We start from the raw sequence: 26,184 nt of genomic DNA on the forward strand, positions 1-26,184 counted from the left end.
AGCTGAAACTATGTATGCATATATACGTACCTTTTTATGTCTGTTTGAAAACACAAAAAATAATCCTAACCTTAGCTTGCACTTTTTAGAATAAGATTTTTATATTAATAATAATAGTAAAAATTGGTATAAAAATAGAAAGTAGAGCAGATTTAAGCACGTAGCAAAACTAGTTAAGATCTCCGATTTTCCTTGAATACGGGTAAACATTGGTATGATTGATATCTGTTAAGGAAAAAATTTAACGTGCCAACGTTGCACCAATGCAACTAGTAAGTGACATTTTCTAAGCCGTGGAATTCTGGCAAAAAGAAAATTTCTATGAGATATTCAGATTCAATTCAATGGTTGAAAAACTACCTCACTAAACTAGTTCTTCAACGACGAGGGTGGATGATGGAGGCTTTGATTCGAGAAAAGGCATAGATTTTGTCCCCACCAATTACTTTTCTGCATTTCGTTTGGATCAATTGTGATGACACTTTGTGAGATTAATCACACGTGAAAAACTATCACATGCATCAAGACATGATGTTTTTGGATTCGACAATGGGGATCCCATGATGACATAGTTGTGTGTGTGAGATTCATGCGCAAACAATGAATCCAAGGTGTGAAGAAACAACGAGGGATTCAGAGATATTTTATTTAAGTTGGAAGTGTATATGGCATCTCGTGAGAGGAATTAGGACACCATGTCAAATTGGATTTCATGGTGTGCCGGTAACATAAGATATAGTTTCTGATCACGTACGTTTGATGTGTCATGTTATAACGTGTTTACGTTGTTGGGGAACACACGCAAGAGGAAATTGGTTAGAGAGCATAGAGAGAAATTAGGAGTGAGGTGCAGAAAGCAAGAAAATAGAGGGGAGATAGTTGCAGAGGAGGGGTTAGCATAGGTTGGATCTTCTTCTTGTGAAAAAGCCACGTGATTGTGAAGCCTCTTCTGCAACGACACTTTCCCGGGGCCACTCCCATTGTTTTTGCAACTTCCAATCTTGATAACAAGAAAGACCAACATAACATTATATATATACATAGCAAGTTTCTTTCAGTTAGAGATAGATACCTAAGCAAGATAATTTACTCATTGCACCCTTGGAGATTGAATTTTTTTTAGTTATTTGTTCCACATTGGTTGGTAGATTCTGGTGATGCAATCCCAGTTTTGAGTAGCTGATCCTCGGTTTCATTTGGGTGCATAACATTTTATTAACAATGGTAATTATTTATACTTTCCAATTTCACCTTGTGTTACTTTTCCTTTTATGCTTTTTATTTATATGGTTCAAATAAACAGTTCCTATTCACTTTTGTATTCTCTTTAGTGTCAGCAACCTTTAGAAGCCTTTACCTAATTGCTTTAGTCCTGGAATATTGAGGTGGTTGAAATTCTTTGGTGGCAAGTGCTTTATTGTGATTTTGCACAATTCTTAAAATGCCTAGAGGAAAAAATTTAGATGTAGTTTCTTAGGTAGTTCTAGTACTATTTTTCAATCAAAATTAAGTTTCGATAATTTACATGATAAAGTTGTTATTGAAGTGAAATTCAAATTCTAATAAGAAAATAATGCCAAAAGCACTTAAAATTGTATCCAATTTTTTATTCAAGCCAGATTGTATCACATTCTAGTTTGTGTGAAGTTGCTGATATCATTTCTCAACATGGATTGATCACTGTATATTTTTTTTTTAAAAAAAAATAATATTTAGAAAGGAGTGCTAAAAGCACATTGGTTTAAAACCAATGCACCTTCTCAAATATCATTAAGCTTGTGCGTGACCATTTTAAGCTGAAACTATATTTGCAAAAGGGATTTGTGATATAGATGACAATGTTAAATGGGCTTAGCTAAGTGGCATTATTATCATGTACTGTAATTGCAGCAATGGTATTATCTATATGATTGTCCTTTAATTTACTTATAATGTGGGAGCAAAGTCTTGCATGTCCGCAACTGATTCTTATGATGTCAATTTAACTTCAAACGAGGTTCTACTCTGATGATAGAAGCACTGATTATTTTTTTTGAATGCACAGGCTGGTCAACTCAGTTTTGTAGTGGGATCCCACGTTTGGATTGAGGATCCAGAAGTAGCTTGGATAGATGCAGAAATCCAGGAATCTAAACAGGATGAGATCACGGTTATCTATGAATCAGGCTCGAGGGTGAGTCTCCTGAATCTATTGTAAATCCATATATACATGTGTGTGTAGCAGACATGCATATACAGTACAAATGGCACAATATTTTCTTCTTTTGATATATATTCATTTCTTTACTTTTTCTATTGATATTTGTATAGTATTATGTTTAATCCTTCATATAGTACATTTCTACAATGATATGTACATTTTGAGGGAATTCGGGTCTGTGGTGCATTATATGGATCGAAGGAATGGAGTTTTTCCATCTCAATGCATCTAATATTCTCATCATGGATACTTTGTTAGCAAGGAATTGTATAGTTCAACTCAAATCTTGTCAAGAAATTTCTTAGAACACTTGTCTATTTTTACTTTAGAGTTAAAATACTTCACTTACACAATGAGATTATGACGGTGTTAGAAGTACTCAACACTGTAGGTATCTCTATTGCAGGTTGTGAGCAAATCAGCTACCATGTATCCCAAAGATCCAGAATTCCCACCTAATGGTGTGGAAGATATGACAAGACTGGCATATCTGCATGAACCAGGAGTTCTTCGGAATTTGCATGTTCGATATGCCATAAATGAAATTTATGTAAGATATCACATCAGATATGGCTTGTGCATTGACCTACCTCTCTATTCTATCTTGTGAAGTGTTTGGGAATGGGCTTTGTTTTTGGGACAAAACTTAATTATAGTAACATAGGCATTGTTTTTCAATCAGAATTGGAGTTTCACTTCGGTAACATCGGTAATAAAGAACTCCATTAAACGTAAATACCAATTATCGAGGTAAAACTCAAATTCTAATTGACAAACAACACCAACAGTATACATGGTACTATACTTAAGTTTTGTCCTTGTTCTAATTTCATAGTCATTGCAATGAAGCTTTAACTTGCTGATGGTGTTTGCAGACATACACAGGAAATATATTGATAGCTGTGAACCCTTTTCAAAGGTTACCTCATTTGTCTGAAACTAGTACCATGGCAAGGTATAAAGGTGCGGCTTTTGGTGAGCAGAGCCCACATCCTTTTGCAATTGCAAGTTCTGCATATAGGTATCCTGTTGCTGCTCTCAGTTTTTTGTGCCTTGGCCATGGCTTTAAACTATTCTATGATTTAAGACGGTAATAGGTCCAGATAATTTTAATATTTTTCACAAGGAAAGAAATAAATCTGAAATATCAATTTTAACAACTGAAGCATTACATGGTATGATGTTGGATAGAAAGTGTCAAAGTCAAACTGTGTCCTCCTTGCATTTACAGAGAAAATTTTGTATACATTATAAATTTATAATAACAGATAGCAACACACTCTTTAACAATCCCTTTCTAGTGTTAAAATTTATTAAAAATTACAAAATCATGAGTAATTTTCATTAAAGAAGTAGTAAAACACAAATTTATGTAATTTCAAAATAATTCAGCTAATAATAAAGAGTGCCTAAAAAGGTATATTAGAGTGTGTGTTGCTAGCATTTCTTATGGAATAATTAATCTAAGTCACAGGAAGAGTGATTTTTTTCCTCTTATATATCTGATTTGCATTCATCACATACAACTTTGGCTGGTATAAAAAATTAATAGCAAATGAGATAAAATTATGAAAAAAGATATGTCTACATTCACTAACAAAGATAAGTATCTGCAGCAAGATGATAAACGAAGAAAAAAGTCAATCTATTTTGGTTAGTGGAGAAAGTGGAGCTGGTAAAACAGAAAGTACAAAGATGCTTATGCATTATCTTGCCTTTTTGGGAGGGAGAGCAGCAACTGAAGGACGGTCTGTGGAGCAACAAGTTCTGGAGGTAAGAATTCGGGGTCTGTTTGATTGAGTTTTAGTTCTTTAGTTTTTAAAATCCATTTTGTAAAACAATTTTCAAAAATGGGTTTTTAGAGATAAAAATGAGGAAAGAAACAGTGAATATGCAATGAAAAACATGAATAATATAAAACTGAAGTTAGAAACCCAAAACCACCTGTGTGTCTTGGAGCCAGCGTTGTCAAAATTAATTTTGAAGTGCTGTAATTTATGTTTGGATGTTTTTATTTTAAATGCAAGTTAGTAGTAAAATTTCATATAATTTTTTGATTCAATGCAAAAGCTACCTAAAGTTGTTTCAGCTCAAAATCAATTCTGGACCCGGTATCAATTCCTCAATATAAAATCAAACAAAGTCAGCACTTACCTAAAATTACATTAGCTGATTTTGCAATGAAATTCTGAATGAGTCAAAAGGAAACCAAGCTCACACTTTATAGATGTCTTGGTTTCAAAAATATAAGAAAAGAAGATATTAGTTTAAGAACAATTTTTTTAAAAATAAAAAACTAGTAGAAACAAACAATCATACATGCTTGAGAAACTTAATTTTGGATGTTACCACTCATTGTGCTTATTATTCACACTTGTGCAGTCCAATCCTGTTTTAGAAGCTTTTGGCAATGCAAAGACTGTTAGGAACAACAATTCGAGGTATTAAATTTGTTGTTCAGTAAGGTCATTTTTTCCAAATCTTTGAAATTTCCACTGCACCTTTTGTTTATATTAATTGGTTTAAAGTCTGTCCTAAGCTTACATAGTATAATTTCAGTCGTTTTGGTAAGTTTGTGGAGATTCAGTTTGATCAAAAGGGGAGAATTTCAGGAGCTGCTATCAGAACATATTTGCTGGAACGTTCCCGTGTCTGTCAAGTTTCTGATCCCGAGAGAAATTACCATTGCTTTTATATGCTTTGTGCTGCACCAAAAGAGGTAAATCATTCTTCCTTTTCAGATAATATATTTAGGCCTAAAAATAATCCAAGAAAGTAACGGTTTTTTCCTCTTTCAAGAATCGTGGTTTAATTACAAAAGTTCATGAACATTCTTACATGCATATTAGCTTCTAAGTTGGGGTTTGAATTTAGCTTGTTGGTTGATCTTCATGAACTTATCCTGAGATAATGAGCCTTCGATGTGAATTTATTTTTATTTGAGCTTTTTCCATGTCTAGGATGTTGGTAAGTACAAATTGGGAAATCCAAGAAAATTTCATTACCTTAATCAATCAAATTGTATTGAGCTGGATGGGGTGGATGATTCTAAAGAGTACATTGCTACTAAGAGAGCTATGGAGGTTGTTGGGATCAGCTCTGATGAGCAGGTGCCCCTCAGTAACATCCCTGTTGGAGAGTGTTTTCTTTCTCTTTTTATTGTTTTCATTAGAAAATTTTGCCATCCCTCTTCTCAGGATGCTATATTTCGAATAGTAGCAGCAGTGCTTCATTTAGGAAACATTGAATTTGTTAAAGGTGGGGAAGAGGAACTGGATTCCTCTCAGCCCAAGGATGAAAATTCCCATTACCACCTAAAAGTCGCAGCTGAGCTTTTGATGTAAGTGATGTTGTTTCTCTGGAAGTTTAATCTTCAAATCTAGTATGTATGTATATGGTTACTTATTTATTTGTTTATGGTAGGTGTGATGAGAAGTCCCTTGAAGCCTCTTTCTGCAAACGTGTTATGGTGACTCGTGGTGACACCATAACAAAATCGCTTGATCCAACTTCTGCAGCTCTCAGTAGAGATGCATTGGCTAAAATAGTTTATTCAAGGCTTTTTGACTGGTAATTTCTGTGGTGTTTATGAAAATATAAATAATTTTATATATCCTTATGAAAGCTTATTTTAGTATGTATGAGTTTCTGTTATTCAATTGATGCGAACATCTGTTGATCCAGGATTGTGGACAAGATTAACAACTCTATTGGGCAAGATCCAGATTCAAATAACTTGATCGGGGTTCTAGATATATATGGATTTGAGAGTTTCAAGACAAACAGGTGCTTAGCCAGTACCCTTTGCTTTCCTGCTGTTTATATGAAGTGGGATTATTAATCAAGGAACTTATATGCTTTGTGTCTGAATTATGAAATAAAAGTTGGTAAAGATGTAAAATTTTTATTTTATGCATTAGTTAATATTGTCCATAGTTTTTGCTTTGCTTGATGGATACCCAGGATAAATGGTGCAATAAAAACTTTTTAGCCAAAAATGCTTTGTAATTAATGACTATAGTGTAATTTATTGGATTGACCTTTTTCTGTGCCTATGTTACTAATATTTTGAACTGTTCTCTGTAATGTTTAAATGGTCCTGCACAGTTTTGAGCAATTTTGTATCAATTTGACAAATGAGAAATTACAGCAACATTTCAACCAGGTTTGATTCTTTTATTTTCTGTCTTCTTGGAATTCATTATCTTGTAAACAATTTCTGTTGACTCAGTTAACATTTTATTATGCAGCATGTCTTCAAAATGGAGCAAGAGGAATATACAAAGGAAGAGATTGATTGGAGTTATATCGAGTTCGTTGATAATCAAGATGTTCTTGATCTCATAGAGAAGGTATAACATTTTCATGATGCTTGTTTTTTTTTCTTAAAACCTCCCATCGAAATAAAAACTTGGAGTAAGTTAATCGGTTATGAATAGTGATTATTCTATTATTTTTACAAATACCTAGATTTTTTGTCAAAATGATGACACTGGTTCAGTAAATTTATTTTATCTTACAAGCTATTTTAAAAGGAAGTAGATTGCTAGAGTGTACATATAACTGTATATGTATTTGACCTCTACTGAGCTATACTTGCTAGTTTGTGTTTTATCTTTCTAATTGATGTACGCTTATTACTTCAGAAACCCGGTGGCGTTATTGCTCTCCTGGATGAGGCCTGGTATGTATGTAATGACTGAATGGTTCAAATACTTGTATTATGGTCGTCTTTTTAAATATGTAGCATGGCTAATCTTGGTCATTTTGCTTTAAATATACATCTATATATATGCATTATGTAGTGACGTGTGCATATGCATAGCCTTTGAGATTGTAAGATTGTCCTGCTTATTCTTTGTAGCATGTTTCCAAGATCAACGCATGAAACATTTGCTGAAAAGCTATATCAAACATTTAAAGACAACAAACGCTTCAGCAAGCCAAAATTGTCTCGCACTGACTTCACCATTAACCACTATGCCGGAGACGTAAGTGAAGTACATTTTTTTCTGCATAAATATTCACCATTAACGATGAGGGAAAAAGGCTTAATATGTGATGAACTTTAATTTCAGGTAACTTATCAAACTGATTTTTTCCTAGATAAAAATAAAGACTACGTTGTTCCAGAGCATGCTGCTCTGCTCAGTGCTTCGAAGTGTCCCTTTGTTTCAGGGCTGTTCCCACCTTTACCAGAGGAAACTACAAAATCAACGAAGTTCTCTTCTATAGCCACCCAATTTAAGGTCTGTTTTGTTTTGCCAAGGATATAAAATGCAAAATATGTGCCTTGTTTTTATCTGTTTTATTCTTTGATGCATGTAATATAAAGCTACAACTGCAATCTTTGCTTGAAACACTAAATGCTACCGAGCCACACTACATTCGGTGTGTAAAGCCAAATAATCTTCTGAAGCCAGGGATATTCGAGAACAATAATGTGTTGCAGCAGCTTCGATGTGGAGTAAGTTCAATGCCATTTTGGCTGTGTTCTGGTATGACATGAGTATTTTGGCCAAGTGACTTGAGACTTTGTGGATGCCATTCACAGGGAGTAATGGAGGCAATTCGGATAAGTTGTGCTGGATATCCCACTAGAAAGAGTTTTGATGAATTTGTTCAGCGGTTTACTATCCTGGAACCTAAGGTTCTGAAAGCATGGTATTTTGACTATTTTCATCTCTTTCCATTTTTTGTTTTGCCTTTTCCATTCATCTACATGAATCTGATTGGGGAGTATCTGAAATCGAATAATAATAACCATATATTCACAGCCCTGATGAGATGACTGCTTGCAAGAGGCTTCTAGATAGAGCAAACCTTAAAGATTATCAGGTGCCAATTTATGCAACTGGAATTTCTATTCATCTCAGTTGTAAAATTTACATTGCTCGCTGGTTACATGAATCTTAGATATTGCTATCTTGTTTCTAACACGTTATATTAAAAGACGATTGGAATAAAATGTTAATCGGAGATTTATATTTTTCCTGTTCCATTGATTTAAGTAACACCACAGAGAAAGCAAGAAATGATCCAGCTAACAAAGCTAACTGCTATTACATTTACATCCATGTGTTTGTGTGATTGCTGGATAAAAGATCATAGCATAAAAGAAAGAAAATACTCTTGCTGAACTATTCCCATTGCAGATTGGAAAAACAAAAGTGTTTCTGAGAGCAGGTCAAATGGCAGAACTTGATGCATGTCGTGCTGAGGTCTTGGGAAGATCTGCAAGTGTTATTCAGAGAAAAGTCCGCACGTTTCTTTGTCGGAAACACTTCATTTTATTGAAGTATTCTGCCACAGAACTTGAAAGGGTTGCTAGAGGTGACAATTATGTGAATTCTTTAGGGCTGTTTATAGTTGTTTACTATCATACTATGTAATCAATAAAAGATTGAATTTTGATGTTATGAATTTAACGTAGGACAACTTGCACGACATCAGTATGAATGCATGAGGAGGGAAGCTGCTTCTTTGAAAATCCAAAAAGACTTCCGCATGTATATTTCAAGAAATGCTTACAAAACTATCTGTGCAACAGCTATTTGTATTCAAACTGGCATGCGAGGGATGGCTGCTAGAAATGACCTTAGATTCAGGAAAAGGACGCAAGCTTCAATTGTTATTCAGGTAGGATAGAGCAACATCTTCTTAATTAAAGAGGACTATTATCTGAAGCTTTTCTGCTCAGGGTTTCCCTATTTATATATTTGCCTTATTATTACCTTTGTTTTCTTTTCAATCACGGGGATTTAGACTACATACCTTTTACCCTCCTTAACACCATAATGGGAGGAACTTTGTTTACTGGACTCCCCGGGTTATATATTGCTTACTTTATTTTGAAATTCACTTTCTTTGTTAACTAGGTGTCTCAACTGAAATTTGAGTCTTCTATTTAGCCTTCTTTTCAATGTAATATGTTTTTAATGTTTTATTAGTGACAGAACAAGCCTTAGGCTAAAGAATTGGAAATGTTGGGAAATTGTTTGTCTCTGTAATAGTCATATATTCTTATTCTATGATATTTGGTGCATTATACATAAAACATGATTAAACTAATGATATTTTTTTTCTTATCATAGGGTCGCTACAGAGGTTATTCAGCTCGTACTTACTATAAGAAGCTAAAGAAAGCTACAATTGCTACACAGTGTTCCTGGAGGAGAACATTGGCACGTAGAGAACTTAGAAAGCTTAAAATGGTGTTCCCTCTTCCCTCTAGTATACTTTTCCAAGTTCTTCAAAAATTATAAAACTGCTTTGTTTTTCATTTTAGAAGTAACTGACATTCTTAAAAAATTTGATTTTTCTTTTAAGGATTTGATAAGTTTTGTTATAGTAAATTTCTTCATAATACTACTACTATACTGCTTTGCTTTTAGATTAAATAATTTTGTAAGAATTCAGTTGTGTGGTTCTTTTTGTATTATGTTATCTCATGCTATTAGAGATAAGGCTTGAATTGTACTTGGGCCTAAGCCCACAACTTTACTTAGGCTTGGTAGACTAAATTCACAGATGTCTGTTATAACTGTGACAGCTATAACCTAACAGCAACGTGTATAGTATACCACTCTGACAATAATTCAACTTTCAAATTCCTCATCACTCTGTCTCTCTCTTTTACTTTCTTCTCTAAGCAGTAAACCAGTTAGAAGTAATTCCAACTAATGTTAAAAATATATCTGTTGGAAATGATTTTATTGTTGAAAAAGTGTTATTTTCTCCTCCCAAAATGTGAAACTGTGGTGCTATATCTACTTTAAATGTGATTTTTATCCTTTCAACCAGATATGCTACAACTGTTTTCTACATGCATGTTTTTTATTTGTTTTAATAGTTGAAAAAATATCTAAATTTTAACTTTCTGCAGGCTGCCAGGGAAGCCAAGGCACTTGAAGCTGCCAAACTTAATTTGGAAAAGCAAGTTGAAGAATTAACTTTGAGTCTAGAAACAGAGCAGAGAATGAGGGTAATTTATTTATTTACAGTAAATGAAAATGTAGAAGTATGAGAAAGTTTCTTTGAACCTACTATTGCTAATTTGGTTTTTTCCCCTATAAAAGTATTGTTTTAATTGTATTATTTAACCAACATTCTAAATGTTTTGATTTATTGTGATATTGAGGAAGCCAAGACACAGGAAAATGAAAAACTACAGCATGCTTTGCAAGATAAGGAGCTTCAGTTCCAAGAAACCAACGCAGCCAAGACACAGGAAAATGAAAAACTACAGCATGCTTTGCAAGAGATGGAGCTCCAGTTACAAGAAACCAAGGAAGCCAAGACACAGGAAAATGAAAAACTACAGCATGCTTTGCAAGAGATGGAGCTTCAGTTACAAGAAACTAAAGCAGCACTCATTCAGGAACGAGACACTGCCAAGAAAGTAGCTGAGGAAACACCAACTATACAGGAGAATTCTGTTAATGTTGTTGACAATGAATTGATCAATAAGCTTACTGCAGAAAATGAACAACTCCAGAATGCTTTGCAAGAGATGGAGCTTCAGTTACAAGAAACTAAAGCAGCACTCATTCAGGAACGAGACACTGCCAAGAAAGTAGCTGAGGAAACACCAACTATACAGGAGAATTCTGTTAATGTTGTTGACAATGAATTGATCAATAAGCTTACTGCAGAAAATGAACAACTCAAGGTAAGTATTATATAAAAAGTGTTTGATAAATTTATGCTTCTGGGTGTGTCAGTAATCGAAAGTTACTGGTATTTTTTATGCTTTACTTGCAGGAAATGGTTAGTTCATTGGAGAAGAAAACTGTACAGGAGTTTCCTGCTAATGACACCGACAATGAGTTGATCAATAAACTTTCTTCAGAAAATGAACATCTTAAGGTATAAATTACACACAACACAAGTATTTGAAGTGTACATTATCGTTATTGTTATTTTTTATGCTTTAAGAGAAACTGATTAATTCATTGCGAAAGAAAACTGCACAGGAAATCCCTGTTAATGTTACTGACAATGAGTTGATCAATAAACTTACTTCAGAAAATGAACATCTCAAGGTAACAATTATATAATTATTTGAAATTTATGTTACTGTTTTGTTATTATTGTTATTGAATTATTTTTATTGTTATTTTTTTATGCTTTGACAGGAACGGATTAGTTCATTGGAAAAGAAAACTGCACTGGAGATCCCGGCTAATTTTACTGAGAATGAGCTCATCAATAAACTTACTGCAGAAAATGAACAACTTAAGGTATAAGTTACAGAATAAGTGTTTGAAATTTATGTTTTAGGTTGTCATAAGTCCAAAAATAACTTCTGAAGCTTCGCAGGAGCAGGTTAATTCATTGGAGAAAAGAATTGATGAAACAGAGAGGAAATATGATGAATGTAGCAAGCTTAGTGAGGAGCGCATGAATCAAATTATAGAGACAGAATCAAAGATGATTGAGATAAAGACAAATATGCAGAGGTTCTTATGTTGTGCTATGTTTCTGCAGATTTGCATTAGAAGGAATATTTGATGTTTTCCTGGGTTTGATTTGTTGTTTTGTTATGTGCTTAGGCTTGAAGAAAAACTATCAGATATGGAAACTGAGAATCAAGTTTTGCGGCAGCAAACCTTGTTGAGTTCATCATCCAGGAAAATGTCAGGGAAGTTTTCGCCTACTACAACTGTGGTAAATACAAAACCATTGCTTATTAAGTGAGGCTGTTGATACACTTAATTGTCTATTCACATTCCCCATCAATTACATTGAATTGATATTTTTAAAATTATCCTCAATTAAATGATTTTTTTTATTTAAAGATGGATCTAAATCCTAATTGTATTCTTAGTTTTCTGTTCACATATAATTGAGGACAATTTGGAAATTTTCAATTAATCCAAGTTAATGAAAGAGTAATGTGAAATAATAATTCCTTTGTCTCAACAGTCTCTGACTATCATCCTTTTTTACCCTTACTGGAAATTGTATTAATGTCTTTTTCTGTTCTTGCTACTACAGCCCGCGGAAAATGGTACGCAGGTAATAAAGGGCTTTTAGATTTGAATCCAATTTACTTGTAATTTATATTTCATCTTTGTATTTATCAAGAAACAAAAGTTTTCCACCTGTCCTTTTATCATGGTTTTGAAGAAAAGTCTATTTTCTATAGGCAGCACAGGGTTCTGTTCCTGCAAAAACATTTGGTGTAGAAGATAAAAGGAAATCTATTATGGAGAGGCATCAAGTATGCTCCTGCAGAACAATTGTTGCTTTATAATATATTTAATTTATATTATATACTTCTGTAGCATTTAGTCATATTATTCTTTTGTTTTCTTTCCTTGTGCGTAGGAGAGTATTGAGGCTCTTTTCAAATGTGTGACAAAAGATCTTGGGTTTTGTGAAGGAAAACCTGTGGCAGCATTTACCCTTTACAATTGTCTGCTACATTGGAAATCTTTTGAAGCAGAAAAGACAAGCATATTTGATCGTCTTATTCAACTGATTGGTTCTGAAATAGAGGTAACTTGCTGTTTACTCAAACCATTTTTGCATTTGTTTGCCAGAGGTAAAAGTATATCAGATTTAGGATTTGTTTGAAAATTTAATTCAGTCATGAAGATAAAGTTAATGTTGTTCTTATACTAATGTCTTGTACTTGAAGTCATGAAAATAATTTTAGTTAGTTATCTAAATCATCTTGTTAAATACTCCCCCTCCCACCAATCCTTTATATAAGAAAAAAATAACTAAATCATCAAGACCAGTATAAATAGTTATGTTAAATTTAATTATCAATCAAGACCAATATAAGTAGTTAAGTTAAATTTAATTAACAATGTCATAAATTTAAATTTTTTTCCAGAAATATAAATAGAATTAAATAATTTAAGTAAGGTTAAATTATACTTTTAAACTTTTATCTTAGTTTTAAGATTTATTTTAGTCTTTTATCTTTCAAAATATTTATTTTGGTCCTTTATTTTTTAAATTAGAGTCATTTTGGTCTTTTCAAATTGTGGTGTTTTTAATTTTGGAACCTGATTTTGAATCATTATTTGACTAATTCAAGATAAAAAATTTTCCATTAGATTCACCTACATGAAAACTTTGAAACCTATTATTGTTGGAATAAGAAAGAGCTATAAATGTAGTTAAAAAACATGTGAAAATAAATTCCATGAGCAACTAGTAAAAATATGATATTAGATTTTTAAAAAAAAATTGGTTGCTTGTTGTACTCATTTTAACACAATTTACATCATGTTTATGATTTTTTTTATTCGAACATCAGTTGATTTTAATAATTTTTAAGTAAATAAATCTAATGAAACAAGTTTTATGTCTTGAGTCAATTAAAAAAGAATTCAAAATTATATCTCAAATTGAATAAATTTAAAAGATAAAGGACTAAAATTATATTTTTGAAAGATAAAGGATTAAAATGAATCTTAAAAGAAAGATAAAGAACCAAATGTATAATTTAGCCTTTGAGTAATGGTTTATTTAATGACATTGCACAAAATTCAAGGGGTAAAAATTTTATCACCAATGAGCGTGACTTATATTATCAAGCCAATGAATGCATGTGCTTGCATGGGGAATGATTGAATATCTCATTCATAAATTTTACGATAAATTAAGAAAAGAAAATTAACAATTAATATATCTTAAAGTGACTCTATTTACTTATAATTATTAGGACAAAAAAATGCACAAATTTGTTTTTTAAATAAATAACCGGAGTACCGATTTCATAGCACAAGGATTACAACTTGATTGTTACTCCAAAGCTTCATAGATAGAAGACCTTTGATGCCCGGGGCATAATTTAGTAAATTTGTTTAGACGGACTTGAAAACTTAATAGATTTGAAAGGAAGTCGATGAATTTTTATTTCTTATCAGTTGATTGCAAAGGATGATTACCACTACATTTAATTCAGGGATTTCAATGTCAGGAAAAAATTACGCTGATCTTTCCCATATCTTCAAATTTGAGAATGGAGCAAAAATAATTGTGGACTAATAGCACACACAATATTGATAACGGAGTTCGGCCAATACTGCCTACGTCTCCGGGCTGCTGCAGATATTTTACTGAAAAGGGAAATATAAACAGTGTTTACAAAACACTCACAATCTCTCAAAATACTCACAACCACTCACAACCCACGACCCAACTACACCCAGAAAAATTAAGAGCTTCTCTCTCTCTCAATTTTCTTATGTGTTTATGCTTTCGTTGGATTGCATAAAATGAACGGAGTGGCTTGCTATTTATAAGGAACGATTGCAGTGTGAACGCTCCATCAAATTGTGAATTCGGTGGCCTCCAATTTGGAATTCGGTTTCCAAATTCAATTTGATTACTGTGCCTCCAATTTTGATTTCGGTGGCCTGCCAAAATTGATTTCATTGGCAGCCACTATATTTGACTTTTCAACAATCTCCCACTTGAAGACTGATTTCAATCTGTCTTCACACTTTAATCAATGCAGCAGCCTTCCCTGGTCTGTTACTCTAGCAGGCCAACTGAAGTTGAGCACAACTTCAGTTTGTCAATGGTCACCACCTTTGTCAACATGTCTGCTGGGTTCCTGCTTCCTAAGATCTTCTTCAATGTTAACACCTCATCCTCTAGCAGAGATCTGATAAAGTGATAACGGATATCGATGTGTTTTGTCCTAGAATGAAATGCTGAATTCTTTGCCAGATGTATTGCACTCTGACTATCACTATGCAAAACACTCTTCTCTTGGATGAATCCCAGCTCTGTTAACAAACCCTGAAGCCATATCAATTCTTTACTGGCTTCTGTCACTGCTACGTACTCAGCTTCTGTAGTGGATAAAGCGACAATTTTCTGTACCTGCGACATCCAACTAACAGCTGTAGTACCAACAGTAAAAATGTAACCGGTGGTACTTCTTCGGTGATCGACTTCACCTCCATAGTCTGCATCTACATATCCTTGCACCTTTATTTTACCTTTACCAAAGTGCAAACACCTTTCTGTGGTGCCTCGTAGATACCTCAGAATCCATTTAACTGCTTCCCAATGAGCTTTTCCTGGATTCGACATAAACCTGCTAACAACTCCCACTGCATGGCCAATATCTGGCCTTGTACAGACCATTGCGTACATCAAACTTCCAATGGCTGAAGCATATGGAACTTTAGCCATAAAATATCTTTCTTCCTCCGTCTGAGGAGACTGATCCTTGGATAGGCGAAAATGACTAGCCAAAGGTGTACTAACTGGCTTGGCGTCGCCCATGTTAAATCTTTGCAAAACACGGTTGATGTACTCTGTTTGAGATAACTGCAAAATCCCTCTTTGCTTATCTCTCGTGATTTGCATTCCAAGAATCTTCTTTGCAGGACCTAAGTCCTTCATGTCAAATTCTCTTGACAATCGCTGCTTCAAGCTTCTTATCTCATCCATATCTAAACCAGCTACTAACATATCATCAACATAAAGTAGCAGAATGATATAACTGGACTTATATCTCTTGAAGTAGCAACAGTGGTCAGCATAGCACTTATGGAAGCCTTCTTTGTGCATGAAGCCATCAAACTTCTTGTACCACTGTCTTGGAGCTTGTTTCAGACCATACAAGCTCTTCTTCAACCTGCACACCATATTCTCTTTTCCTTTCTCTGAGAAGCCTTCTGGTTGGTGCATGTATATCTCCTCATCTAGATCTCCATGAAGAAATGCAGTCTTCACATCTAACTGCTCTAGGTAGAGCTCTTCACTAGCAACAATGCTCAACACTGTTCTGATTGTATTGAGCTTCACAACTGGAGAATAAATCTCTGTATAGTCAACTCCTTCCTTTTGCTGGAATCCTTTGACTACTAATCGAGCTTTGTATCTTTTGGAGCCATCATGCTCCTCTTTTACTCGATACACCCATTTGTTGTGAAGTGCTTTCTTATCTCTGGGTAACTCAGCTAGTTCCCACGTCTGATTAGAGATTAAAGACTTCATTTCGTCTTTCATGGCATGCTCCCACTTGCTGGAATCTGTGGCCTGACATGCTTCATCATAATCTTCAGGCTCACCTCCATCAGTCAACAACATATAGTTCATGTATCTCCTGTTAGGTACATGAGGCCGAGATGATCTCCTCACAGGAGCTGAAGTTGAAGACTCTGGTGTGTCAGATTGTTGTTCACAACTTTGTTCCGTTGATTCCTCTGGCTGAGGAGTTTCAACTATAGGACTTTCTGGGACATCATCCACCTCTGCATACACTGGCCTACTCTCTTCTGAGTTACTGGCATCATTGTTATGTTTGTCCTTGTACATCACTCTCTCATTGAAGATAACATCTCTGCTGCGGATCATCTTTCTGTTTTCATCATCCCATAGGCGATAGCCAAACTCATCTTCACCATAACCGATGAGAGTGCACTTCTTCGATTTGGGATCAAGCTTATTTCTGCCTTGATCACTGATGTGCACATATGCTACGCAACCGAAAACTTTAAGATGTGTGAGTTTTACCTCCTTTCCGCTCCATACCTCTTCTGGTATTCTATACTCCAATGGTACCGATGGACCTCGGTTGATCAAGTATGCTGCTGTGTTGACTGCTTCTGCCCAAAACTGTTTTGGTAAGCCTGACTGCATACGCAAGCTTCTGGCTCTCTCAGTCAACGTTCGGTTCATCCGCTCAGCTACACCATTGTGTTGCGGTGTACCAGGCACGGTTCTTTCCATTCTGATTCCGTGCTCATAGCAGAACTTCTTGAATCTGGTGTCTTCATATTCACCACCATTGTCGGTTCTGAGCTTTTTAATCTTCAATCCTGTCTCATTTTCAACCATGGCTTTCCATATCTTGAAAGCCTCAAATACATCTGACTTATGTTTTAGAAAGTATACCCATACTTTCCGAGAGTGATCATCAATAAAAGTCACGAAGTATTGCTTCCCACTAATAGATGAGACAGTCGTTGGACCCCACACATCGGAGTGAACAAGCTCGAGTTTCTCCTTCTTTGGGGTTCTTCCACTTGTCTGAAAGCTGACTCTTTTCTGCTTTCCAAGTATACAGTCTTCACACATGTCAATTTCCACTGACTGAAGACCTGGTAATTTTCCCTTCGAGTGCATAATCTTCATCCCTTTCTCACTCATATGGCCAAGTCTCTGGTGCCATAGATTGGGATTGTCATTTGCTGCAATTGCAATTAAATAACATGCTCCTGCTGTTTTGTAAAGAGTACCGCTCTTTTCACCACGAGCAATCGTCATTGCACCCTTGGAAATCTTCCAATCATCACCATGGAAGGTCGTTGTGTAGCCTTCACTGGCCAACTGGCCTACTGAGATTAAGTTCTTCGTTAGGTCGGGAATATGTCTGACATTCTTCAATTCCCATACAGACCCTTTTAGCTTAATCTTCACTACACCTTTTCCAACAATCTCACAAGATTGTTCATTACCAAGGTAGACTTTACCAAGGTTTCCGAGAACATAATTCTCGAAGAATTCTCTCTGCGAAGTAGCGTGGAAAGATGCTCCAGAGTCTAACACCCAAGACTCCTCCTTGCTCTCCAAAGAGCATATTAATGCATCATCTCTTCCTGAGGTAGAAGCAATATTTGCCTCTGCTTTCGCCTCCTGATTCTTCGGTGCATTTTTGCACTGATTTTTGTAGTGCCCGGTCTGCCCACAGTTCCAACACTTGATAGTTTTTGAGTTGTTAGAACTACGATGATTTCTGGATTTGGACCTATTATCTCTTGATTTTCCACGTCCATTTCCTCTGGTTGGAGCCCTTCCTCTTGACTCTGTATGTAATACTGAAGAGGTTGAGGATTCACCCGACTCTCTCCGTCGGATCTCTTCACTGAGAACCAGATCACGAACATCATCTGATTTCAACTTATTGCTTCCCGATGAGCTACTCACAGCTGTGACAGTAGCATTCCAACTTTCTGGTAGAGAAGACAAAAGTATCAATGCTCGTACTTCATCGTCAAATTCAATTCCAACTGAACTCAACTGGGTTGTGACTGTACTGAGTTCATTTAAGTGTTGCGCTACTGATGCGCCTTCCGCCATCCGCAAGTTAAACAACCGCCTCATCAAGTGAACTTTGTTTGAGGCTGACGGCTTTTCATACATACTGGAAAGAGCCGTCATAAGACCCACTGTGGTCTTTTCCTTTGCAATGTTGAAAGCAACATTACGAGATAATGTCAAGCGGATAACTCCAAGGGCTTGTCTATCAAGAAGGAACCATTCATCATCCTTCATGCCCTCTGGTTTCTTTCCTTCGAGAGGTTGATGTAGCTTTTTCTGGTACAGATAATCTTCGATCTGCATCTTCCAAAAGCTAAAGTCCGAACCATCGAACTTTTCAATTTTCACCTTTCCTTCATCTGCCACCATTGCTCCCACTCAAATCTGACTTCTCGGATCGCTTCTGCCGACAAATTGGTAACGTTGACCAATTTACACTATTCACTATTCACGTGAATAGTACTATTCACAAAATACTATTCACATGAACAGTATTCTCTCCAGCAATTTCGATGAGCTATTCACTATTCACGTGAATAGTACTATTCACGAAAAATACTATTTACATGAATAGTACTCTTGCCAAAGTTTAACAGAAACAACCAGGCTCTGATACCAGTTGTCAGGAAAAAATTACGCTGATCTTTCCCATATCTTCAAATTTGAGAATGGAGCAAAAATAATTGTGGACTAATAGCACACACAATATTGATAACGGAGTTCGGCCAATACTGCCTACGTCTCCGGGCTGCTGCAGATATTTTACTGAAAAGGGAAATATAAACAGTGTTTACAAAACACTCACAATCTCTCAAAATACTCACAACCACTCACAACCCACGACCCAACTACACCCAGAAAAATTAAGAGCTTCTCTCTCTCTCAATTTTCTTATGTGTTTATGCTTTCGTTGGATTGCATAAAATGAACGGAGTGGCTTGCTATTTATAAGGAACGATTGCAGTGTGAACGCTCCATCAAATTGTGAATTCGGTGGCCTCCAATTTGGAATTCGGTTTCCAAATTCAATTTGATTACTGTGCCTCCAATTTTGATTTCGGTGGCCTGCCAAAATTGATTTCATTGGCAGCCACTATATTTGACTTTTCAACATTCAAGAGATTAAAATTTTGGACAACTTCAAGAGTCTAAGAATCTGTACTACATTATTAATGACGGAAATAAACCATTGATAGCAATAACCATACTCTACCACACTCCCCCTCAAGCCAGTGAATGGATATCAACCATTCCCATCTTGCAAGTAAGATCCTGAGTCCACTTTGTCTAATATCTCTTTAACAAAGTGTCAATCTATCTCTTTATTCTTTGTCCTTTTATGCTGAACCAGGTTGTATGCAAATGCAATGTCGATGACAACCTTATTATCACAAAATAGTCTCATAGGATAATCATACTTTATTCTCGGGTAATTGGGAACAATCTTCATCCATATAACAACTCACAAACCCTTTAAGTTGTGACTAAATTTCGACACTGCATTTGATCATGCAACTAATACACTTTGCTTTTTACTTCTTCATGTCCTCAAATTTTCACCTAAAAACGTGTATAAGTCCTTCTTTATGAATAGAAGTCCCCTTCTTGGAGTGCCCTTTAAATATTGAATAATTTTGTTTTTGTTGGTAAGTGTCTTTCCTCTGAATTATGCATGAACTACTAACCATACTAATTGCATAAGATATATCTGCCCTATAGTGTCACAAGTCTTTGATAATAAGTCTTCTTTACACTGGGGTTTTCCCAATCATTCCCAAATCCCAATGTTGTGATTTTGCTCTATGGGTACTCCAAAAGTCTTACAAGACAAACTTACTGTCTCTTAAAGGAGATCTAACATATATTTCCTTTTGAGAAACAAAGATACCTTGCTTAGAATAGCTAATTTCTATCCCAAGGTTCAAATTCTTGGAGTCCATCTCAAAATGGGCAGCTAACTTTTTCCTTAGGGGCATTTATTATGCAGAAACTTTTATTGTCAAGTTTCCTGGGAATTATATTTCCTAGGCAACATGTTTGTTGGGAATGTCAAAATATGTTTGGTATGCCTAAAATATACCCGTGAATAAGAAACATAATTATATATATATATATATAAATAAATAAAAAATAAAAAACTATCTCATGGAAATCTTATATTCCCACCCCTCCCATGGGAAAGTTCTAGTGGGAAATTTAATTAAAAAACAATTATTGGGAAAGTTAGATTCATCGAAATATTTTTAAAATTCTCATACCAAACATAAAAGAATACCCCAACCAAACACCCCTTAAAGTCCATTTTTCAAGCTCATCATCGCCTTGACTCCTTCAACCTAAATTGAAGTTTGCCTTCCCAAGAATGTTATATGAAGAGTATGATCACATTAATGTGTATATCCACTTAGTGCCTTCTTGTCTTTTAGTCTCTCTACAATCTCCCAAATATCATTCCTTTTCAATGGACTCATTTCTTCTTCATTCATAGTTCAAATCCAATTCTCATCCTCTAAGGCTTCTTGTATTGGTGTAAGGATTCCAATAGAATCAATAGGTGAAATAAAGCTCTGATGTTGCAAAAAAGGTGTTTAATAGACACAAATGAGATATGGTATCATGGGATACTTGGCATAGGATCTTTTTTCCTTTTCTCTAGGCAATTGGCAATCAACAAGGTTAGATGCACAAAAATATTTAAGGTGTCTTTGGTCTTTTCGAATATGGGTAAATACCTGTAATTCAAGCAATTGAAGTTGTCGTCTAACCAAATCAGTTCAGGCTAGTGAAGTTATTATTCTTTATATTAGAAAATATGTAATAAATTGCCAAAAAAAAAGGTAAAATTAACAAAATCTTTTCATCATTTACTTTGCAAACTCTTTAAAACAGTAAAAAAAATTGTGAAAACAATGTTGTTAGCAGTCAACCGGATTCTAAAACAAGAGAATAAAATTCTACACACAAACAACGATTTAACCAAGTTTGACAACGTGCCTACCTCCTCGGTAGCAAAGCTAGTGTTTTCTATTATATTATTAAAAATAAGGTCACATCAAGTATATATATAAATTATGAGGGCATAGCTCTCCACCCTAACCCAATTAATTTGTTACCCAACAAATACGCAGTCCAAACCCAATCTGCCCTACTCCAACATCTCTCTATCCATTATGAATATGAGTCATGCACACCTATGCACAACAAATGTAGAGTTTTTATAATCATAACTGAAAACACATCAACCAAAAAATGTAAACAAAAAACAAATTAAGAAATAGTGACATTTTTGTGTGCTTAGTGTTTAGATAAGGGTGATACCTGGTTATTTATTGTGATCTCACATAGCATTCCACTTAACATTATGCAGGATCCGAACAACAATGATTGTATGGCTTACTGGCTATCCAACACAGCTTCTTTGTTTTTCCATCTTCAGCGATGTCTAAGAGTACCAACAGCACGGAAACCACCCACTCCAACATCGTTTTTTGGGAGGATGACCCAGGTATCAAGTTTCTTTATAGCTATCCAAGTTAGCATGTGTTGTGCGTAAAATCCATGTAACTTCTACCTCATACTGCACATCAATATTTTATCTGCAAAGATATGATTGCTTAGATGCTAATGCTATTAATTATACTCCGCTATGAAATTAATTAGACTGCGTAATGCTTCCAAAATGCATGACCAATGTTTGAAGACTGTCAGTACGATGTGTTTGTCTCCTTATTGTCCATAAAATGCTATATGAATACAGTTTACTTTATAGCACGTTAGTGTCTAAATTTGTTATCAATAAAGGCCATAGAAAATAAAAGGGGAAAGTATGTATGAATTGATATCCAAAATCAATAAAATTTCAATTATATTTCTATTATACACCTTGTTCTAGGCTAACAACTTTTGTTGATTAAAAAAGATTGATTCATTTTTATGGTCTGATTTTTATGTTAATTAAACTTGTCCCATAGTAGCATTAAACACGCATTCATTCTTTTCATTTTAAATAGAGACATATAAATAATGGTATTTTACTTAATAATGTTATCCTTAATAAATATTGGGACTAGTTATTATAGAGATAATGCCATTAAACTCACTCTATGGAATTTGATGTTGTTTCTCAGGGTTTCCGCTCATCTAATAGTCTTTCCAGCAGTGCCTTTGATGTAGTGCATCAGGTTGATGCCAAGTATCCAGCTTTGCTTTTCAAGCAACAGCTTGCAGCATATGTGGAGAAGATATATGGAATCGTTCGAGAAAATTTTAAGAAAGACTTGTCACCGATGCTTTCTTCTTGCATTCAGGTATGGAGGCTGTATATTTTGTCACAGAATATGCCTTTGTATGTATATGTGTGTGATGTCAATGTGCAGGAAATTATACACCATTAGGATCAGTATCATAGGTGGAGTGGTGGTAGTTTCTCTCAGTTGTACTTAATTTATGCTCTAATCTGGTGTAAATCTTCAATAACTTTGTCTTGATTCCAAGAAAATTCAAAGTAACTTCCTATTGACATTGACTTTATATCTATATCTTAAAAAAAGAATTAACTCTTTTCCCTCTCTCTCACTGGATGTCATTCTTCTACTCTTCTGTTTTCTCCTGATGCCTTGTGTATTGGTTGTTATCTTGTTCACTCATGTAAAGGCATGCATCATTTGAACACTTTGTTTTAGATTATAGATTGTTATTTCTGTGGAGAGAGAAGAGATGTCACTTTTTTTCTCTCCTTTTCTCTGAAAAATAAAATGAAACTGTTGGTTCATGTTTTGGCTTGAAGATGTCTCCTGCATGCCTGTAGCAGAGCTCAATCTATATCTGGTTGACTGTCAACTTCATTATGCTTGTTCCACTTACATATATGATAATATGATTTCAGGCAGACAGATCATCAGATGACAACAGCCAACAAACTGGTTCCTGGGTCAGCATTATCGAATGCCTTAATAAATATCTCAAGATTTTGAAAGATAACTATGTATGTGAAAGTTTGATAGTACAGTGAATTGGTATCTTTACACCCCTTGCATTTCAAGTCCATTATTCTGCTATAGAGCAAACTGATTTTAGTTTTGTCTCAGGTGCCTCCTGTTCTAGTTCAGAAGCTATTTAATCAAGTTTTTCAGTACATCAATGCTGAAATCTTTAATAGGTAAGATGTCTTGTTTCATTCAGCCCCTTTTACAATAATGGACTAATTATAGGCACCTGGGTTGACTTGTGAATTGGGAATGCTATGTTATTCAGCCTTCTTTTACATCGAGAATGCTGCACATTCAAAAATGGAGAATATTTAAAATCAGGGTTGGGTGAATTAGAGGTTTGGTGCAATGAAGCAACGGAAGAGGTACACTGTTTTCCCTTTTATAACTTTCATGGGCATATTTAATTGACATGCTTTGTGTGAATAGTGATTTAATTGTTTTAGCTAAAAACTATTTATGTTGCAGAGTATTGGCTCAGCTTTGGATGAACTCAAACATGCAAATCAAGCAGTTAGATTCTTGGTATGCCTATTACTTTTGCTGTAAAAACTTTTGCTTTATAAATAAACTTCAGGTATCCTCAGTGTCAGTGATACTTTAAGTAATCTTTTATTTTGGGGGTCTCTCGTTGGATAAAATTAATCCAATTGATTGAGACTTTTTTCTTTCCCATTGAGAGATTAGTAAGATGCCATGTGAAGGGACACAGCCTTACTTGGCCTTTATATCATTACTATAAGAATACATGAGTAATATACCATTAGTTTTGAATACTGCCCGAGAAGTTTCCTAAATCCTCAAGCACCCAATTCTCTCCCTCATTTTAATTTTGGATAAAATCATTTCTCCAGGTTGCACCACAGAAGGATGGGCTATCCTATGACGATCTTACAAATGACCTCTGCCCTGTAAGTGTTTTTGTCTATTGAGTGATTGATAACAGGTTTAACCTAAAGCTATGAATACATGTACATACTTGTAAAATAAATATGAACAGCAAACCCTCAACAGCCAAACATTAACATATTACAAAGCTAATAGAGATCTGCAAACTTTGTCTAAATCCTCTCTATATGAGCAAAACATGGGCAGATTTTCTCTTTTTCTGTCTTGTGTGTAGAAGTAAACTTGCCTTTCTAACAACACTTTGCATTACTGATTAAGAGGTGGACTTCGGCTTATTACAGTATACTTATAACACCAACAACCCCCATGCCTTATTCCACTAGGTGGGATCAGCTATATGCATAAGGACATATTGAATTCTATCAAATATAAATAATGTAGGTTTAATGTGTTTCTTAGTTCCCACAAATATGACAAATTTTGGTTTTAATCTTTCAAAAATTCATTAGTTTTGGTTCTTACAAATTTAACAAGTTTTAAAAATGGTATATATCACCGTTTATTAATGACATGGCACGCATTAAGACATGTTAATCACAAGCCATCTCAAAGAGGTCACCTATGTGACACGTCTAGATGCATTCCACAATATCAATAAATGAAAATGGGAATCATTAAAAAAATTGAGGACTAAAGTCAACAAAAAAAATTGAAGACTAAAATAAAAAATCATCATATTTATTGGAACTAAAAAGTATTTAAACGTATAATTTATTATCTATGTTATATATGACAAATGGGTTCAATGTTCTTGTCACCCTAATATCTATGTATGCCGAACGTAGGTCCTGAGTGCTCAACAGCTTCATAAAATATGTACACTTTACTGTGACGATGATGACGAAAAACAAAAAATATCACCAGATGTAAGTTTCATCTATCTATCTATCAACACTTTTTCTTCTCAGCAAGACAGGAATTAATTTGTTATGTTAATATTATTTATTGTAATTTTTGCTATATACTTGTGTAGGTCACTACTAGATTGAAGCTTCTAATGACAGATGATGTAGAAGAAGATGACAAATCTTTCTTGTTGGAGGACAACTCAAGGTAAACTCCACCCATGTGATGCACACATATATACATAATACATTCAAATACAAGTAATTTGATTTTATTTATTCCAAAACTAACACTATTTTCAAACTGCAGTCTTCCTATTATCGTTGAGGAGATTCCTAGTTCTGCACATGATAAGACCGTTCCAAAAATAAAACCTCCTGCAGAACTTCTTGAGAATGCAAACTTCCAATTTTTACACGATTATTGTTAGTCCTCTTGTGATGCAGCTTAGCTTTTAAGGTTCAAAATATGTTCTCTGATTCAACATCATGTTGTAAATCCACCCACTCTCACCCTCGCCCCTCCCTTTGTTCTTATTTTATGTGGGCATCCATACTGTATTGATTGTGTTAGCAAAAAGGCAGGGTAGGTTTCATAATATTTGTTAACATTTTCTTTTGACCTCTATTTTTATTAGATCATATGGATGCTCACTTGGGGCGCATATTTTTTGTATTAGTATGAAGAAAGAAAAGTAACATTTGTAAAATGATAGGAGTTGATCCCTTAGATTGTTCTTCTGCCCTTCAATTTGGCATTGTAGAAAGCAGTATATTACCATCAAATGCAATGGTGATATTGGTCATTTATGTAAGAGCATCATACTTTGTAATATTGAAACAATATTTCAATTATGTGGAGAATTGGTCGCTTTTAAGTTTCAAATATAATACTAAAGTATTGATTCGGTCCTCAAGTTCATCGAATGTTTGGTATATATTAAATATATGATGTTAGTTTATTTATTATATGTACATTGATGAGCTACAATAAATCCAATTCACTAAATATAGAAGTGCAAAAAAAGAAATAAAGCAACTACTCCAAAAGAATTATTTATGCGTAGATTTATTTATTTATACTTAAATTCCCAAAATCTCTCATCCAATATTGGTCGGTCCTAAAACAGAAGTGAATTATAATCTCAGATGAATGTCACTTGCATGTTAGGATTTGAATAATGGACTCGTCACTTTAGAGAAGACAACCTATTTGCCA

At 34.6% G+C, this 26,184-nt stretch overlaps 1 protein-coding gene across 4 annotated transcripts; it reads left to right on the forward strand.

The window, feature by feature from the left end:
- Nucleotides 1-207: 207 nt before the first annotated feature.
- LOC109796005 (myosin-8) lies at nt 208-25,929 on the forward strand. Of its 4 annotated transcripts, none has more exons than XM_083067184.1 (42): nt 208-1,224; nt 2,045-2,173; nt 2,607-2,750; nt 3,076-3,221; nt 3,817-3,973; nt 4,583-4,641; nt 4,760-4,919; nt 5,161-5,310; nt 5,398-5,540; nt 5,624-5,770; nt 5,885-5,986; nt 6,308-6,365; nt 6,451-6,552; nt 6,847-6,884; nt 7,065-7,191; nt 7,279-7,449; nt 7,536-7,667; nt 7,755-7,864; nt 7,978-8,038; nt 8,356-8,533; nt 8,634-8,839; nt 9,295-9,414; nt 10,086-10,184; nt 10,350-10,871; nt 10,964-11,068; nt 11,164-11,244; nt 11,338-11,442; nt 11,522-11,661; nt 11,755-11,869; nt 12,200-12,220; nt 12,351-12,425; nt 12,533-12,703; nt 21,591-21,728; nt 22,351-22,530; nt 23,109-23,207; nt 23,311-23,381; nt 23,477-23,576; nt 23,680-23,736; nt 24,066-24,122; nt 24,906-24,986; nt 25,094-25,173; nt 25,276-25,929. In XM_083067184.1, exons 1-42 carry the CDS (start codon nt 1,222-1,224, stop codon nt 25,394-25,396), a joined length of 5,061 nt encoding a protein of 1,686 aa, XP_082923310.1. In that variant the 5' UTR covers nt 208-1,221; the 3' UTR covers nt 25,397-25,929. The 4 variants fall into 4 exon arrangements, with proteins under 4 accessions (XP_082923310.1, XP_082923309.1, XP_082923308.1 ...); XM_083067183.1 differs by having other exon boundaries at nt 209-1,224; nt 10,341-10,871; nt 11,528-11,661; nt 25,276-25,928; XM_083067182.1 differs by having other exon boundaries at nt 210-1,224; nt 10,341-10,871; nt 25,276-25,928.
- Nucleotides 25,930-26,184: the final 255 nt, after the last annotated feature.

The sequence above is a fragment of the Cajanus cajan genome, chromosome 11 (assembly GCF_000230855.2).
Source record: "Cajanus cajan strain Asha chromosome 11, NIPB_CcT2T_4, whole genome shotgun sequence".
Lineage (NCBI taxonomy): Eukaryota > Viridiplantae > Streptophyta > Magnoliopsida > Fabales > Fabaceae > Cajanus > Cajanus cajan.

Coding starts and splice junctions, on each gene's coding strand:
- LOC109796005 (XM_083067182.1), top strand. Junction 4,642..4,759: donor GTTAGGAACAACAATTCGAG/GTATTAAATTTG, acceptor GTATAATTTCAG/TCGTTTTGGTAAGTTTGTGG. Junction 8,534..8,633: donor ACTTGAAAGGGTTGCTAGAG/GTGACAATTATG, acceptor AATTTAACGTAG/GACAACTTGCACGACATCAG.